Source organism: Lagenorhynchus albirostris, chromosome 1, assembly GCF_949774975.1.
Source record: "Lagenorhynchus albirostris chromosome 1, mLagAlb1.1, whole genome shotgun sequence".
Classification (NCBI taxonomy): Eukaryota; Metazoa; Chordata; class Mammalia; order Artiodactyla; family Delphinidae; genus Lagenorhynchus; species Lagenorhynchus albirostris.
The window spans coordinates 1,205,862-1,223,611 of record NC_083095.1 but is presented as its reverse complement, the minus strand read 5'-3'; the positions used below and the strand labels follow the sequence as shown (position 1 = coordinate 1,223,611).

At 64.8% G+C, this 17,750-nt stretch overlaps 1 protein-coding gene across 4 annotated transcripts; it reads left to right on the top strand.

The window, feature by feature from the left end:
• The first annotated feature begins 5,233 nt into the window (after positions 1-5,233).
• C1H14orf180 (chromosome 1 C14orf180 homolog) lies at positions 5,234-15,767 on the top strand. 4 transcript variants are annotated; one of them, XM_060165134.1, is made up of 6 exons: positions 6,593-6,941; positions 9,971-10,114; positions 10,711-10,837; positions 12,375-12,504; positions 14,104-14,139; positions 14,532-15,767. In XM_060165134.1, exons 3-6 carry the CDS (start codon positions 10,727-10,729, stop codon positions 14,735-14,737), a joined length of 483 nt encoding a protein of 160 aa, XP_060021117.1. In that variant the 5' UTR covers positions 6,593-6,941; positions 9,971-10,114; positions 10,711-10,726; the 3' UTR covers positions 14,738-15,767. The 4 variants fall into 4 exon arrangements, with proteins under 4 accessions (XP_060021109.1, XP_060021117.1, XP_060021105.1 ...); XM_060165126.1 differs by lacking the exons at positions 6,593-6,941; positions 9,971-10,114 and adding an exon at positions 5,234-5,406; XM_060165122.1 differs by lacking the exon at positions 9,971-10,114.
• Positions 15,768-17,750: the final 1,983 nt, after the last annotated feature.

Below are 17,750 nucleotides of genomic sequence, written 5' to 3'. Positions count from 1 at the left end.
GAGTCATGTAGTCAGGGATGGGGGAGCCCGGGGCCCTGCCTTCTGCCTCCAGTGCCAAGCTCTTTCTAACGTTCTGTGCCTACAGGTCTAGGTGGCCACGTGACACAGGTGCCAGGACAGTCCCAGTGGCCCTGGTTCAAACCCCGACTCTGGGAGCTGCCCCCTCGGGGCCCCGTGTGGCCACTTCCCCCCAAAATCTGTGTCCTGGTTGGGCCAACAGGAGGCCCCATCCACGGGGCTCCGTCCATGGGGGGGTCTGAGAGGCTCTGAGCCGTGCAAGGGTCTGGCATACATCCTGGCCCAACGAACACACCTCACCTTTGTGGACGGGGCACGTGCCCACACGTGTGTGTGTGTGTGTGTGTGCGCGCACGCACGCGTGCACGTGGATGCACAGTCCCGGAGTGTGAACCTGGGGTGTGTGTGATGGGTATGAACACTCAGCCCTGGGGCCGGCCAGAGGCAGGTCCCCGAGACCAAGAATGGGAGTGACACCCACAAAACAGGAGATTGGCCATCACGGACGGTTCTAACCAGGACCCCAAGCCGGGGTCACCTGATCGCCCCATTAAAGGTCAAGCAGACCCCCTCAGCAGGTCACGCCAGCAGGCTGAGGTACCCCCATTCCCGCAACCCTCACCGCTGCTCCAGCCACCCAGGCCCTGCTGGAAAAACCGCTGACGGGCAGCTTCCCGCGGCCCCTGTCTCGGTTAGGGCTTATGTACGGCCCCCCAGGCAGCTGGCTCTTGGGAGGGACCCGCTTTACAAATAAAATTTATCATTGTAATTATGGCCCCTGCAGAGAGCTGACGACTTTTACGGCTTCCTGGAGGTCATGAATAATTTAGGAGAAGGGAAAAGGGGCCACTTCTGTTAGTGCACAGTGGGGCCCAGCGGTTCCGTTACCGCGACTGCTGAAGACCAGGGGGCCCACGTCCGGTGCTTCTGACAGGAGCGGCCCAGCCACACGGTGACCCAGGGCCCCGCCAGGCTCTGCGGGGATGCTACCCAGGCTCCCCCGTCTTGTGAAGTGGGGCCTTGGCTGGGTGGCAGGGTGAGCAGACACGGCCCTAACTGCCAGAGGGTCCGTGCTTCAGGCTGAGAATGACAAGCTGTGGGCTCCCCAGTTAAGGGCATTGATGCTGCACGCCCGGGGCTGTGACCTCAGGCGGGACCCTCAACCTGCACCCCAACCGGAAGAGAAGCGTCTCTGCTGGCGCTCGCGGGGCCAGACCCCAGCCCGCTCAACAGCCCTCCTTCCCTCTGCACGCCCACGGCACACGTGATCCTGGGGTTGTGTGGCGCCCTTGAGAGGCCCCGACGGAAGGAATCATCTTTTCTTGCCTCCGGGGATGGAGGGCTCACTGCCTGACTACTGGTGGAAATTCTCCCCAGCTCTTCCTTCCCCCAAGAAGGGCGGCCTGCATCTGTGGACCCCACCCGTCTCCTGTCCTGGATCCACCCAGATGGTACATCGGCCCCTCCGACCCAAAGTCTGCACTCTCCTCTCCCCCCTTCCCCTCCCTCCCTCTCTCCTGAGTCCCCCACCCTCAAGCCCACCAAGTCCACCTGTACCTCCTCACAGCCAGGCCCAGCAGTGAATTTCCTCTCCTCGTCCCTCCTTGCCTGGCGGTGGCCCTGAGAGCACCCCCTTCCTCCCTGCCCCCCGCCACCTTGGGCTGTCCGACCCCACAGGCCCCCTGCTCTACCTCGCTGCCTGGTTTCTCCCCACCACGCCAGCCTGACCTCATCACACTGCAGGGTCCAGGGCTCGTGCTCGGACCTCACGATGCGCCTCTGTCCCTGGGCACCCCTGGGTCACTCCTTCAGGCCCAAGGCTTTCTATGTCATCTCTAAGATGGCTGGTTCATTTCCCACAGCTGCCATAACACAGAGCCGTAGACCCTGTGACTTAAGCAACAGAAAACAACAGAAACGTATTCTCTCGGCGTCTGAGGGATCCTAAGTCAATTCTCTCGGCGTCTGAGGGATCCTAAGCAGGGCGTTGGCGGGATGGCGCCGCCTCCAGGGGCTCAAGGGGAGCGTCCGGCCGGCCTCCCTCCAGCCTCTGATGGCTGCCTGCGCTCTGTGCCTTGTGGCCCCATCCTTCCAAGCTCTGCATCTGTGGTCACATCACTGCTTCCTCTTCTGTGTCAAATCTCCCCCTTACGGGAACACGTGTGATGGTACCAAGGAAGTTAACATCCACAGGTTCCAGAAATGTGATGTGGACATGTCTTGGGGAACCATTTTTCAAGCTAGCAAGAGGGTGACCCCAAATTCACATCTCCCATCTGCAGCCACCTGGAACCAGACACGTACATCCAGCTCCCCCCGCCCCGACTCGGAAGCCCCCCACGCATCTCAAATTAACTGGCTCTCATACTTAATCCCCATGGTACCCCCAAAACCTGCACCCGCCATCTGTGGTGGGCAGAATAATGCCCCCAACAGATGTCCACATACAAACCCCCTGAACCTGTGACTGTGTTAGGTCACATGGCCAAGGGGAATTAGGTTGAAGATAGATTAAAGTTGCACGACTTTAAAATGGGGAGGTGATCCTGGATTGAGGGGGCGGGACAATGTAGTCACAGGGTCCTTATTGGTTGAAGGTCGGGGGGAGGAGCTTGGAGTGAGGTGAGGTGAGGTGACTGGAGGAGACAGCGCTGGCTCTGAAGCCCGAGGCAGGGACCACGGGCTGGGGAATGTGGGGCCTCCAGAGGCAGGAAAAGCCAAGGAAACGATGGTCCCTGGAGCCTCCAGACGGGCCAGCCCTGCGCACACCCGGAGCTCAGCGCATTTCCCACTCTGGCCTCCAGCACTGCCGAGAGTACATCTGGATTGTGTAAAGTCACCGTGTGCAGTCAATTGGGACAGCGGCCACTGGCGACACCTACACCGTCTTCCCCAGGCCAGCGGCCTTGTAGCACCCTTGACCCTCACACACGCACTCCTGAGCCCTCGGTGAGTCCCACACCCACCCCTCCCCCCCTCCCCCCAGTCCTTCCCCAGGGCGAGGCAACCAAGGGCCCAGTTGAACCCCTCGGGTCACATCCACCCTCTGCCCCATCCCGTGGGTGCCCAGGCCCTGCGGTGGCTACAGGGCTCTGCGGGAGCCTCCCCACCTGACTGCCTGCTACTCCTCACCTGCCTGCGGACCCTCCACCAAGCACCCCTCGACGTCTTCCAGAAGGCGTGGAGCAGCTGACCGTCCGCCGCTAAGGGCTGTCGGGAAGGTGCGGCCCCGCCCAGCCACAGGGGCCCAGGGCTGGCCCTGATGGGCAAGGACGTGGTCCGGGCACCCGGTCCCAGCAGCTCGCACCATCCCTGAAGTTCTGTTGCAGGTGCAGGAGGGACGCCACCCGGGCTCTCCCACCCCTGTTCCCGCCTGACCCTGCAGGGCTTTCTGCATTCAGGCCAGCACAGATCCCAGGCTGCCGATTAAGGGCACTGCGGCTGAGTCCCGACATTGCCCCAGCAGGCGGGGCAGAGGGGGCGGCAGGGGCGAGGAGCCAGCATTTCCCAGGGTCTGTCCTGCACTGGGTGCTGGGGGCATTCAGCTCTCTACTGAGTCCTATCGCCTGGCAGGTGCCGAGCTGCCCAGACTTGTAGATGAGCAAATACAGCTCAGAGAGGGGAGGTAACTTGCCCAAAGTCACACAGCCATGAGGGGTGGGCCTGGCCCAGTCTCGGTGCCCCCTTTGTCCTCCAGCCAGCTCCTGATGTCCTGGTACGTGTGGCAGCCCTGATGGAACCAGGTCTGAGAGAAGCTGGTGCTGGTGGCTGTGGGCCCGGGGGGTGCGGGCAGATCCCTGATGGGTTTGTACGGTTTCCACCAATCAAGGGGGCTGCCCGAGGGACGTGCAGAGAGTCCTGACCCCTGTGCCTCTCTGCTGGGTGTGGAGGAGGTCCAGCCGTAGGAACCCCCCCGCCATGTGCCTGGGGTGGACCGGGGCTGAGAGGGGCAGTGTGACAGAGGGTGGCTGCCTCTCAGTGTCCCAGGGTCCCCTGAGGGCTGCACGTGGCCACAGTGGCCTGGACCCCACCAGTTGTGCATGTTCTGTGCAGAAGCTGGCGAGGGGCTCGGGGGCTGGTGCTCCCCCGCCGCCGCGTCCACGCGAGGGCCGGGCAGCAAACTCTCCTAGTAATGGGCCAGATGGCAGAGGTTTTAGGCTCCGGGGCCGTGCTCAACTTCGCCCTCGTAGGGCGAAGGCACCGTGGACAGAAACCAAGGTTGCATGGCTGTGTTCCAGCAAAGCCCTACTCACTTTTATTTACAAAAACTGGGGGTGGGCAGAGCGGCCGAGGGATGGAGTTTCTGAGCCGTTTTCTGGAGGCGGGCTGGGCGGAGGGGGTCCTAGAGTCACACGAGACCCCCTCCCACTGAGCCCTTGCCACAAGGCCACCTCTGTCGGCTTCCTGTCCACGGGGGGCTGGGGCCTGTCCCACCGCAGGAGGTGCTGCACTGCTCAGGCTGGGGCTCCAGGGCAGACGTTTACGTCCCCTCTTGCTGACCCGAGAGGAGGGAACGGCCGGCGCCGGCTGTCGCTGAGGATGCCCTGTCCCGCTGCCCACGTAGCAGTTTGCTCGGGTAACTTACTAGCTCTGAGGCAACGTCGGGACTCAGCCGTTGTGCCCTTAATCGGCAGCCTGGGATCTGTGCTTTGCCTTTTCCTCCTGGGACCCCAAAGCAGGATGCATGAGGGTGCAGGAGTGGGGGTCAGGGCCGGCCCCTCTCTTTTTCGGGGCTCCACCCTGGGGCAGCGTCAGTCGGGGGCTGGACTCTGTTATCTCTGTTATCACCCCACCCTCCTACAGCCTGCACCCCGCCAGGCCCCCACATCACCCCACCCTCTGCCTCCCCCCCACCCAACACTCTGCCTCTGATGCTGGCCCTTGGGTTTTCCAAGAGCTGCACATCTCCAGAGCCGGCCTGGGAAGACACACGTGGGTCTGGAGGGCAGGGAGGGGGCACTGCCCCCCCGTCTTTCCTGCAGGCTTGGCCTGTGTTCTCAGGGCCTGGGAAACGGCCACCTCCGCTCCCGCTCTGGGGCCAGTGCCTTGTCCTTGGGGTCGCTGCTATTTCTGCCAAAGAGGAGAGGTAATTATAGCTCAGCCTCTGCCAGCTGGCCGGGCTCTGCAACCTGGCAGAGGGGCCTGGGGCGGGGACACAGGCTGGCCACAGATTGGCTCCACAGGCAGGCAGGCAGCAGCTCCCACCAGGGCAGCAGGAGGCTGGGCAGTCGCGGCCCCGTTCACCTGAGCAGCCCAGCACCCGCCTCTCCAGGGCACAGGAAGGGCACCGCCAGCGGGACCAGGCCAGGGCTATGCTGCACGGTGCCCACTGGGGGGCGCCACAGAGCCCAGCTGGCAGCACCCCGCACAGACCCAGGAGGGAGCCAGGTGAGAGCCACTCAGGGGCACAGGTGACGCTCACTCCCCATCTGGGAATGAGGCTGCCGGAGCAGAGAGATTCCCCAAAATGGACGCGGGCGGAGACCCCGCTGCAGGCGGGCGTGGGCCGTGGACTGAGGCCGGGCAGCGCGCACTGTGGCCCTGGACGGGGGCTGGGGGGCCGCCCATCCCACCCACCCGTGCTGTGCGCTTTCAGCGCTCATTCGAGTACGGTCCCAGGCAAACCAGGCAGCGGGTGACGTCAGAAGCCCCGGCCCCTCTGAACCTCGTGTTTGGTGTGTACAGGGTGGGTGGCCGGCGCACTCAGCCATGTCCCAGGCCACTGGTGCTCTGAGCCCCTCCCCCGCGGCCAGGCCTGACATGAGGGCCCCACCGGCCCTTCATCCACGTTCCTGCCTGAGGCCATGTGCAGGCGAAGCTGGACTGTGGGTCCCTCCACGCTCCACCACGCGAGGACCCAAGCCTTCCGAGGCACGGGAGCCAGGGTTCATGGGATCTGGGTACCTTGCACGGGCCGCGGCACAGGCTGCAGGGTCGGGCACTGACACCAGCAAGCCTTCCCAGAGGTCCGCGGGGGCCCTGCTGTTCCCAGAGGGAACAGATGCGTTACTGGGGTCACTTGAGCCCAGGCCATGGCTTTTGGGCAGCCCCAGAGACACGGCTCTTTTCTGAGCTGACTCCATCAGAGGGAATCCGGATCCCGGCCCACCGTGCACGTGGGGCTCAGGGCGCAGCATTTATTTGGCGCTTGCTGTGTGCAGGTACCCTGGGAGGCTTAGCTCTCCATCTCGACGGCACTCTGGACAGTGGGCAGAACCTGAGGGCTGGAAATTGGGCTGATGTGGCCGGTGTCTGGGTGGGGGTCCACCTGCCCTATCACCTGGGGCTCCCGAGGCCGAGGTTGGCTCCCCCACGCACCCAGCAGGCAACAGCCATCACCCGGTCCTGCTGCCACCCCACGTCCTGAATGCGCCCTAGAAAGGCGTGGGCCTCGCATCTCAGCGTGGAAGGGGCCTCGGGGCCACCGGGCCAGTTCCCACTCTCTGGATCCCCACACCGGACAGGGCTAGGGAGCAAGGCCAGCCCCCCGGGGCCTCCCCTGGCTTAATTCAGACATGGTGTGATCTGGGAAGCTGCCAGGCCGTGAGCTCTGGGCTGGGAGCAGCTGGGAGCCAGCCGCCCTCACTCTGCTCCCCGCCCTCCAGAGGGAAGGCCAGCATGGGGGTGTCCACCGCCTCCGTCCCGTTTCCCAGCTGAGGAAACGCGCAGCTCGTGGTCTCAGGCCCCTTAATTCAGCCAAGCTGCTCTGGGCAGGGGGTCAAACTGCCAGCAGACGCCTCAGGGCAGGACAGCCCAGAGGACCGCTGAGGCCACTGCCCCGTGGCTGTAATGGAAACTTCTCGGCTGGCCTGCGAGCCGCCGCGGCTCCGGTTCCCACTGTGCCGGAGGCTCTAATCACCAGCGGATTATAGGCCGTCAGGTGCGCGAGCGCACGCAGGGTTGCGACAGCTGCAGGAACCCAGGTGGGCCGAGCAGTGTGCGTGTGCGTGTGCGTGTGCGTGTGCGTGTGCGTGTGCGTGTGAGAGAGAAACGTGTGTGTGGGATGTGGTATGTGCATATGTGTACGAGTGTGTGTGTTTGTATGTGATACGTGTACATGTGGATTGTGTGTGTGTGGTGTGTGCGTATGAGTGTGTGTGGCTGTGGGGGGTGTACGTGTGTGGCGTGTGTTGTGTGCATGTGTGTGGCTGTGGGGGGTGTGCGTGTGTGGCGTGTGTTGTGTGCATGTGTGTGGCTGTGGGGGGTGTGCGTGTGTGGCGTGTGTTGTGTGCATGTGTGTGGCTGTGGGGGGTGTGCGTGTGTGGCGTGTGTTGTGTGCATGTGTATGTGGTGTGTGAGTTGCGGCGCAGGAGCTCAGCCTCCCCGGCAAGGTCCTGGCGGGCTCTGCCAGCCCCGGAGCAGATGTCTGCTGCAGCAGGACAGCGGGAGGGGCCCGGCCGTGCGCCACTGACCCAAGCCCGGGGCTCCTGGGGGCTGTGGGACTCGGCAAGCTTGTCCCCTGAGCCCTGGGGTCCCCACGGGCGCACAGGCACAGGGAGGGTTCGAGGGGTGATGGAGCAGGCGTGGGGCCAGAGCCAAGGAGGGGCCCTCCCCGTACAGCCGGCACCGCGCCGGGGGTCCCCGAGGCCCCTCAGCGAGGACAGACATGCCGGCGGGCCGCGGGGGCCGGAGCGGGGCCCCGACAGCCGGGCCCACAGCAGGCGGGCCAGTGAGCGGCGCCACCGTGGTGGGGCAGGTGCAGCAGGACAGGTGGCCGGGACCCAGGACTCAGCATTGCTTGAGGCGGTGAGCCAGGTGGAGCGGGCCCCGCCCAGCCAGCACCCCCCTGGAGGCCGGGGGAGCGGGCGGGGTGGGGTACAGGGGTGGAGAGCTGGGCTGCAGGGACCCCTGTGGGTGTGATCGCTGTGTCCCAAAGGCGTCGCGTCAAGGTAGGGCGGGAGGGAGGGTGCTCGCCCAAACCGCGCGGACCGTCAGGGGTGGGGGTCTTGTGGGCGTGTAGTCCTGGCCAGACCCCCTTCTCCTGGAACGCGGACGGAAGCCTGAGGACCCCCGCTCGGCACCCTGCAGGGCCTGCAGCACTGTCACAGAAGCTCTGGGGGAGCCCAGGGCAGGTCCCCACCCTCAGGGGGCGTGCCCTCCCCAAGCAGAGGCGCGGCAGAGCGGGGGTGACACTCCGCAGGCCCAGACCCAGAGCTATTTTCCACCCTTTATCACCCATCTGTCACGAGGCAGCCTGAGAGCCAGGGCGCTCCTATTACACGCTGTCCCCGCCAGAGCCCAAGGCCTCTCGCTCCCGCATGGGGCCCTGTCCTCGCCATCCAGCCGGGGTGGAGGGGGCCCTGCTGGCGCCGGAGGAGGCCTGGGAGGCAGGCGAGAGGTGGTACCCGGAGCAGCTTTACCTGCTGAGCCAACCAGAGCTGCACACTCCTCCTCCGTTTTCCTGGTGGGGAAACTGAGGCCTGGGGCAGGCCCTCCACTTGACCGAGGCTCCTGAGACAAAAGGGCAGAACCCAGGACTCAGGCCAGTCCTGGGGGTCTGCAGAGGCCCCACTTCCTCTAGGCAGGGGGGAAGCTGGAGCCTGAGCAAGGCTGCCAGGCGGGGTGAGGACGGGGGCTCGGGGGGCTTGGGGAGCACCTGGGAGCAGAGCAAGGCCCAGGCAAAGGCCCGGGCCGGAGAGGGCCCAGGGCTCCTGAGAGGCGCGGGAGAGGGGACGTCCCACAGGAGGCTCTCACCGTGTACGCAGGCTCCGTGCCAGGTGGTCACGCCCTCTCCCTGAGTGATGACCACGGCTGATGGCCGTGAGCACAGGCGGGTCCCCAGGTCGCCTCTGAGCCCTGACGTGAGCTGCCTCACTCACCCCCACCGGAGCCACGGGGGAAGCTGCTACTGCCGTTTCCATTTTCAGCCGAGCAAACTGAGGCACCGGGAGGTTAAGAGACTTGCCAAGGTCACACAAGGTCACAGGGGGCCCAGGATGGAGCCGCGGCCTGCCCTGGAAGCACAGAGCTGCCAGGGACACACACCACACTGCACTTGCACACACGCATGTACACACACGTGCACACCCAGTTGCAGGCACACACATGCATACAGGCACATTCACACTCACATACACACTCACACATGTGTACACACAGCACGCGCACACACGCGCGCACACACGTACATCTATGGACACCCACACGTGCACACTCACAAACACACAAGTGCTCACACAGCTGTGCACACACACACATTGTCCCACCACCCCCGGCCTGGGGGGAGGGCCCGGGGCACAGTAGGGGCTCGACAGCTGGGCCCACTGGCAGTGACGCTGTCACCTCCCCACCCCCGCCCCCCTCCCCCCGTGCTGAAGCTGGGCCCCCAGGCCACCCTTTGTGAGACCCGGTCCTTCAGATAAGGCCTCCCTCCCCGCCCCTCCTCCCCAGGCTGGCCGGCTCCCCCACGACACTATTTGCAATAAAAAGCCTGATACTCAGATAGGAGAAAATTGCTCCCTTTTTAAATAACTGAATGGCCGGCCTGTCCTCTCCCAGGCGGAGAAAGCCCTCCCCCAGACCGGCCCCCCTTGCAGCCCTCCCCCACCTGGCAGCTCCCCTCTGGGGAGGCCCCGAAGGAGCTCATCTGAGGTGCCTGTACTCAGCTCCATCTCAGCCCCCGGGGGCAGCGTCCTTGGAGGGTGGATGGAAGCCAGAACCCTCCTCATAAAGGGCAAACATCTGACCGCACAGGACGGGAGCAGTGATGGCCGCCAGGGACCCAGACCAGAGACCCCTGGCAGAGCCTGGGGCTGGGGATAGGAGGGGAGATGGCTCCCGTGCCACCCCACCCCGTCTCATGGCCCAGGGGGAGGGGGGCAGAGAGGACCTGGCACCAGCCCCTGGTGTCCACGTTGCCCCGCATGTACAAGGAGGCGGGGGTGGGGGGCCCTCACCCCACAGGGCCCTCAAAGGACTGAGGCCAAATGCCTGCCGGGCTTCACCTGCTCAGGCCCGGTGGGAGCAGGACAGGGGGACGTCTCAAAAGTCAAGGACCTTCAAAGGATGTGAAAGAAAATTCACACCAGAAGGGCTGCAATTAGTGAGGAGAGATGGGAAACGCTGCAATCAGAGGCTCACTGATGAGAGAGGGCAGGTACCACCTTACACCTAGTACATGAGCAATCCGAAATCCGGGAGAGAGGGGGGAGGGAGAGACAGAGAGAGTCTAGGCAGCACTGAGGGGCGGGCCCACCAGCTGCAGCCCCCACGAACCCCTGGAGAAGGCTTTCCTAGCCCCCATGAAGCCCTGACAAAGCCCAGCCCTGGACCCCATCATTCACGCCTGGAGCATCCCGAGAAGCAGGGCAGCAATGATGCTTATTGCAGTCTTATCTACGGCCTCAGAGAATTGCAAGTGACCTAAAGAAACCGCAAGTGACAATAAAAAAATGCAAACCTCCGGAGGAGGGTGGCTGTAAATCATGGGATCAGCCCTGTGGAATATTACGCAGCCATTAAGGCTGGTAATTAGGAAGATTGGCGCAGGGGAAGCTGCTGACGTCTCGGTGTTGAGCAGGCAGGATTCCTCTGCACCCGGAGCACCTCAAGGGAAAGCAGCGTCTGCTTGTGGGCCAGGCTGATGGGAAGAGGGAAGCCAGCCCAGCTTCCTGGGAAGAACCTCTCCTCCTTTTATCTCCGTCCTATGAGGAGTGTTCCGTGTGCAATAAATAATGTCTTTGCTTATCTTAGGACCATGTTCCAGTAAATGAAGACGGCGGCACACGCCCTGAGCCCCGACTCCCTGCCAGAGACGCGGCATGGGACCAGAAAGAATGAGGAGGCGGCTCCAGGCTCACCCGGGCTCAGGGCGGGGAGGGTGCGGCAGGGCCCTGGGTGGGCGCTGGGCTGGCGGAGGGGGCCTCAGCTGGAGGCAGGGAGGGAGAGCAGAAGAGGGAAATGTGGTCCCTGCCCTTTCCCCGAGCTGTCCGCAGCCCCAGGACCCCCGGGAGGGAAATGGCTGGGTTGGGGGGCTGGCAGAGAGGGTTAGAGGCCCCCAGGCTGGGGCACAGAATGACCAGGAGTGCACAGCATCTGGCCAGGGCTGAAGGTGGGGGTAGAGCATACAAGGGGCCTGGAGGATGGGTCAGAGCAGAGAGTCCCGGGGGCTGGGAAGGGCGGCAGAGGCAGAGGAGGTGGGAGCCATGGGGGGCTCGGGAGCAGGGCAGCAGCAAGTCTGGTGGCGCAGGGAGGCAGGTGTTGGAGTGGGGGTGGGTGGAGACAGCAGGACAGCGAGGTGACAGGACGCAGCCTGTCAGGACCGGGTCCAGGACGAGGGAGAGTTGGCAACAGCAGGAGAGGGAGGGAGTGTAAGGGGGTCTCCCCAAGGAGCAAGTGGGGCCCCGACTTCAGGCCCTGAGTCCTGATCTAGCCTCTGAGCTCGTTGCTGGCCAGGGCAGGCCACAAACCTAGGTGTCCCAGCCGCGGGAACAGGACAGCCATGAGCTGGGCCAAACCCCGGGCCCGGGTGGGTCTCCCGCCCCTGCAGGACCGCCTCAGCCCCGAAGGCCAGTGGCAGGCTCACTCAGCCGGTGGCCCCCCCAGCAGGAGGCCGTCTCACAGACGGCCCCGACTCACAGGGTGTCCGTGCAGAACAGCCTGCTGCCCCCATTTGATGGATGGGAACACTGAGGTCGGGGCGGGCTGCTGACTCCTGGCTCCACCTTCCAAACACACAGTGGGTGGGAGGGCGGCCCCTGGGTGGGCTGTGTCCAGGCTCTGCCCCCCGCCCTGGGCCAGTGGTCTCCTGCTCAGATACCTCCCCTCGTTCACAGGTAAGCGATCGCGGCCCAGCGTGTGGCGAGAGCTGTCCCACGGCGGGCTCCAGGTGGTGCTGCTGGGCAGTCACAGGGCGCTGAGCTCGGGCAGGGCCTCCCCTGGACAGAGGAGGCCATCAGGCAGAGCCCCCGGGGGCGCAGGGAGGTTCCGTGTGTACAGCTCAGACGTGAAGGCAGTCAGTCCTCGGGGGATGCCAGCCACAACTGCTGTCACTGTTACTGACATGGAGAAGTGATGCCAGACCCCGTCGGGATGGGTGGGGGCAGAGCCAGGGCGGGAGACACAGGCCTGCGTGATCACAGACCGCATCCGTCCCCGCTAACACGGCCATCCAGTCGTGACCAGTCCCGGTGGCTTTGTCCCAGCCCTGACCACTTGCCAGCAGCCCTAGGGGGTCAGACGGCCAGGCTGGGGCCGGGGCAGGTCCGCAGAGGGTCTCCACGCCCCTGTCTGGTCCCTGCTGCATAAAGCCAGAGGAGACGGCAGGGACGCCGCAGGGGCTGCCTGTCTCCAGCCTCGGGGGGGCTGGGCAGGAGGGGCTCACTCCTGCCTGCCTCCCTCTGCTTCCCACCCCCCAGGAGGACGACAGGAAGGGCCCCCCCTCTATCCTGAGACGAAGCCCGCAGGAGCGCCACAGCCATGGGGCCGAGCCACGGAGGACCACGAGGCACGTGCGGTTCCGCGAGCCCCTGGAGGTGGCCGTCCACTGTAAGAGGCGAGCGGGCCAGGCGGGGTGGGGGGACATCACCCAGGATCTCACCGAGGGCTGTCCGCAGGGACCACAGTCACTGCCCTGTCCTCACAGGTGTAACCCCAATAAAACCCAGGCCCACGGGGTCGGTCTGAACAGAGTGCTGGTCAAAGAAACAGCGACTGGCAGGAAAGATAGAACCAGAGCTTCCCAAGTCATTACTGTCTTCCTGAAAAAGGCCAGTGGCTAGGCGTTCCCAGAGCCCACCCGCTCTTCCTTCCCGCAGCTCCTCCCACCCCCTCAGCCTTCACTGCCCACCTCCCAAATTCTCCCCGCCCCCTGGCCCTAGGGTCCTGGTGCTGCCCCCAGAGCCCCCTCTCCACCCGTCTACCTCACTCCTCCTCCAGCCTTCCCGTGGGACAGTGCCCTTGTATCAGCTAGCGATGCCTCATAACAAATCAGCACAACATAGCAGCTTCAGGCAACGCACGCCGATTATCTCAGTGGTCCCGTGGGTCAGGGTTCTGGGCGCAGCAAAGCTGGTCCTCTGCTCAGGGTGGCACAAGGCAGGCATCAGGGTGTCAGCCAAGGCTGGGCCCCGCCTGAGGCTTGGGACCCTATTCCAAACTCACAGCGTTATTTGCAGAATTCGCGTCCTTGCCGCTGTTTTATATGACCCTCTTTTATAAAGAGCTCGCCTGATTAGGCCAGGCCCACCCAAGACAATCTCCCTTTGATTGACTCAGTCCGCTGTGGGGATTTCCATCACAGCTGCAGAACCCCTGCCCCTTTGCCATGTTCTGTCGGTAGAAGCAAGTCGCAAGCCCCCCACACTAAGCAGAGGGGACCCCACAAAGGTGAGGACCTGGGGGGATCGTGGGAGCAGCTTAGCCCCCCAAGGGAGGTGCTCCCTGAGTCCCGCCAAGTTGCGGATAAAACTCACTCCCCCGACGTATGTCAGTGTCTCCCTTGAAGGCCCATCGTAAACGTTGGGTCCGGGCCTCCCGCAGGGGTCCTCACCCACCCTGCCCTCCCCGGTCCAGCCCCCAACCCCCAGAGCACAGCTCAGCGCCCACCTCCAGAGCTTCCCAGCAGCCCCAGAAGCAGAGACTCTCAGGTGGGGAGTCAGGGCCCAGACAGTCCGGGGCTGGTCTGGGGTCCCCCAGTGAGCTAAGTGGAATGGACAGGAGGTGGGGGGTCCTGCCTGCCTCTCCAAAGTGCCAGGCCCTGCTGCCCCCCAGGACCCCTGCAGCCTCCTCCTCCTAGGCTGCTGCAGGGGACACCCCACACTCCCGCAGGGCCCCCGGAAGGCTCTGAGAGCAGCGCCAGCACCTGGAAGCTAGAATCTGAATCAGTGAGGCTGGGGCAGAGCCCTGGGTGGTGTCGGGCAGCCTGGCCGGCCGGGGGATATGGACAGCCGGCCGGGTCAGGACCCGCGGGGACCTGAGTCTCCATCTGTAAAGCGGGGAAGCTCTAGCTGACCCAGCCCGTCTTGGGGTCCTTAGGGTAGGCGGGTGAGAGGAGGGGCCCCGGGGGCTCTGGCTGGCAGAGGCAGCGAGCCTTCCGAGCGGGGTGACCCCCCGCTCCGCCCGAACCCACCCTCCTCTCCTCCCCAGACATCGCCTGCAGGGAGCCCTCCGCCACGGCCAGGGGTAAGTTCTGAGCCCTCGGCCCTCATCCCTCAAAGCCCAGCCCACACGCTTGCCCAGCACAGCCCCAGCTCCAGGCCACGGCCAGACCCCCCACCACTCCAGCCAGGCTCCCCACCCCAGCAGGGCCATGGGTCCCTGACAGTCACGGGTCGGCGGCAGCACCCCCGGGGTACCGTCTGCCCCCCTCACTCCTTCCCCAGGGAGGGTGCGAGGGCAGAGCCTACGGGAGGCCCTGTTGCAAGGAGATTGCAGGCCCAGATAGGGACGGGGAGACCCTCGCCGCGGGGGCCCACCCGACGGGCAGCACCGAGGTGCCCGCCCACCGCAGCCTCCCCACCAGCTCTGCGGGGAGTCGGGCGCCCAAGGGTCCTCACTGTCCCCCTCGGCCCCAGCGCCCGGCCGGCACAGGCCCCGCGACGGTGCCCTGATCCTGCGGCTGACGGCGTGCGTCCTGCTGGTGCTGGCGCTGGGGCTGTGCTGCAGCCGGGCTGAGCCCGTGGCACTGGCCCTGGAGGACCTCCGGGCCCGGCTCCTGGCCCTCCGCGTGCGTCTGCAGCTCGTGGCCCTGGCCTGCTGGCGTCACCTCCTGCAGCTCTGATGGCCGGCGCTCACCTCCCCCGGGCCCAGGGGCAGCACTGCAGAGGGAGAGCCCCAGGTCGGGGCTGGGTGCTTCCAGACAGCCCTGAGCCCTGGACTCAGCGGGGCTGCTGCAGGCAGGGTGACTGGGAAAGCGGGCCCCACGGCTTGAGATCAGACGTGGGGTGCTGCGGCCTTGGATACGGCAGGCAGCCCCCCAGCTCCAAGCAGGCAGCCCCTCCTATTTCACATGTTAGGGTGCCCTGTGAGGTTTTAGGAGAACAAGAATTCCACCACTGAAACTCAGGGACCCACGGGTTCCAGCCCCCAGGCTACCCCTTGGGCCCCTCCGTCGCCCCAGCGGGAACTCTTGTGACTTTGGGCCTGGCCCGGATGTGGCCGTGTGTAGCCCCTCGAGGACGGGGACACCCTCCCTGTGTCTGTGGGAGTCCTGGGAGGAGGTACAACCGGGCTTTTGCTGCTTGGGGCCTGCAGCCCAGACCCCGAAACCCCTGCGGGAGAGGCGCTGGCTGCGGGGCGGGGGGTACTCCCTCCTGCAGCCACGTGCAGGGCATGGCCCCGGAGCCCCCAGCTTGTCTGACACCTGCACCAGGCCCAAGGCCTGGGGATGCCCTCTTGCCTAGCCGTCGGCCTGGGGGTGTGGCTGGCGCAGAAAGGACATCGGGGGGCCGAGAGGACCCCACCACCCTCAGGACACAGCCGTCTGCGCCAGGGTCCCAGCCGGTGCCGCGCGGCCTGGAGTCCCATGACTGTGTAGACGCCGAGCCTTCAACCCCGTTCCAGGCCAAGGAGGCCACGTGATGACAGAGCCCAGGGTCCCCTCAGACGCTGCATGGAGCGGGGCCCTGAACGAAGCAGGGAGGCCCAGGGTCAGATACCAGGAGGCACCGCTAGGGGAGAAGCTGCACCCCCGTAACCTTCGGACGAGTGTCTACGCAGCCGCGGGCGCCGTGCCGCGCCTCCCGCGGGCCTTCTCTAAGCGTCTGTTCCCACGGCTTACGTGGGGAGACGCCGATTCTCTATTAAAACACGCTGCCGCCTCTTCCAGTCTGGGGACTATTATCCAAAGGAGGGAGATGGGGACTGATTTGCGGTGGGAGTCACTCCAGCGGCTGACGCAGAGGTGGGCAAGCCGTCCCCTCTGGCTTCAGGGACCGGGGCGGTAGCCTTCGGGGTCCCTTCGGGTTTCAGGACTTGGGGAGCCCCGAGTGGGGAGCCCAGTCGAGAGGGGCCCACCTCCAGGAGCGGTGGCCTAGGGGGACCACGGCGGGGCTCCGGGCCCTGGCCCTCTGGGACCCTCCAGCATCACACCCCCAGCCCACCCACCCCCCAGCCTCATCTCACCTGCCCCCTGAAGAGGGTAAGCGGGTTAATGAGTGCCACAGCCCTGGGGCAGGTACTGGGGGCGGGGTGGGGCGGGGAGCCGCCCAGAAGGGGCTGGGCTGCGGCACTCCCCTCCTCCTGGCCCGCTGCTCTCAGCTAAGGGCTGTTCGTTCACTGCAAAGACATGCTCAGCCCTGGAGGGTCCCAGAGACCATGACCCCCATTGTTTTCGGAAAAATATTGCTCAAGGTGTACCCGACAACCCCAAGAATTCCAAAATTTGAAATCCATCCTCACATCCGTGAAGTCTCGATGGGAAGCAGTGAGAACGGAACCCATGAGAGAATGTGCGGATGTGAGGGTACAGCCACTGTGGGGGAGGGGGACCAACTCCCAGTTCCTAGTAAGTTTCGGGAACTCCAGGAGCAAACACGGAGTGCAGTGCTTTAAGTCTTAAATCGAAAGCAGATAGAACAATGGAGAAAAGGCAAACTGGAGGCGGAGAAAAGACGGGCAAAGAGATTCCTGCTTGTCCACTTTAGAGGCTCAGGTATTTTTGTTTCTATTTTGACTTGAGACATAGATGGATACATTTAAGTTTAAGAATCTTTACTTTCAGTTAAGCCAGAAGTGGAAGTAAAACACGATGTCCATTATCAAACAGCAGCGGGGAGAAGCAAGGCATCATGGAAGCGATCGGGGGGACCCACCTCAGGAGCCTCAGAGGCACGGCCACCCCTCCTGTCCAGCCCCGGAGGGTCCGTCCCCTGCCTACTGCAAGGGTGCGCGGCTCCTGTCCCAGTACCCCCTCCCCGGGGCCAGCTGTACCTTTCCCAGAAGCCCCCGGGGTGGGGATGTCTGGGGGTGCCGGTGCAGCCAGCCAGTGTGTCAGCAACAGGCCCGCTCTGTAAGTGCACGCAGGTGTCTGCTAGCCTGACCAAGGAGCTGCTCAGGCCAGCTCCAGGCCACCCACAAGTGTCAAATCCGCAGCAGACCCTCGGGCTCCAGAAGCCCACATCCTGGCCCTGCTCCTCCCTCCAGGGCCCAGACGGCTGCTACCTGATAGGGGACAAGGCAGAGCCACCCCACCTTCTGCTGGAGACCAGGAACTGTCCAGGGCCAGACAGGGTCCCCACGGCCGGCGGACTAGGGCAGGCGCATCCCCTCGGGGGCCTCAGGTTCTGTCAAAACACCTCCCCAAGGACCCTGCTGCGCTTCCCAAAACTCTCAGCCAGGCCCGGGGCCAGAGCATCTGAGATGCCAGGAACCTCAGTCGCCCTGGTCCCAAGCCCCCACTCCCAAAAGGTGCCGGCCGAGCAGGTCAGGACAGGTGACCTGCAGCCTCGCCTCCCGGGCCCGGGCTACCCGCCACACTTGGCACCTTGACCCAGGCCCAGGTCCGTGGCCTCTGGACGCCCGTTGCCCCGCTTTTTGGGAGACTGAACCATCCACTGGTGGTGAGAGCCGTGGACATGGGGGGCTGGGGGCTCACCTTCCCCTGGAGGGTGGGGGGCAAACTGGCTCGCGGGCTGGACCAGGAAACTAGTTACTAAGCTCGGGGGAGGGGCGGGGCATGCTTACACCTTGGGCACCCCAGTCCCGCACAGGACACGGAGGACAGGATGCGGAAGCCGGGGAGCCCCGAGAGGAGGGGGGGCCGCAGCCAAGCAGCCCCCTGGTGGCTTGTCACC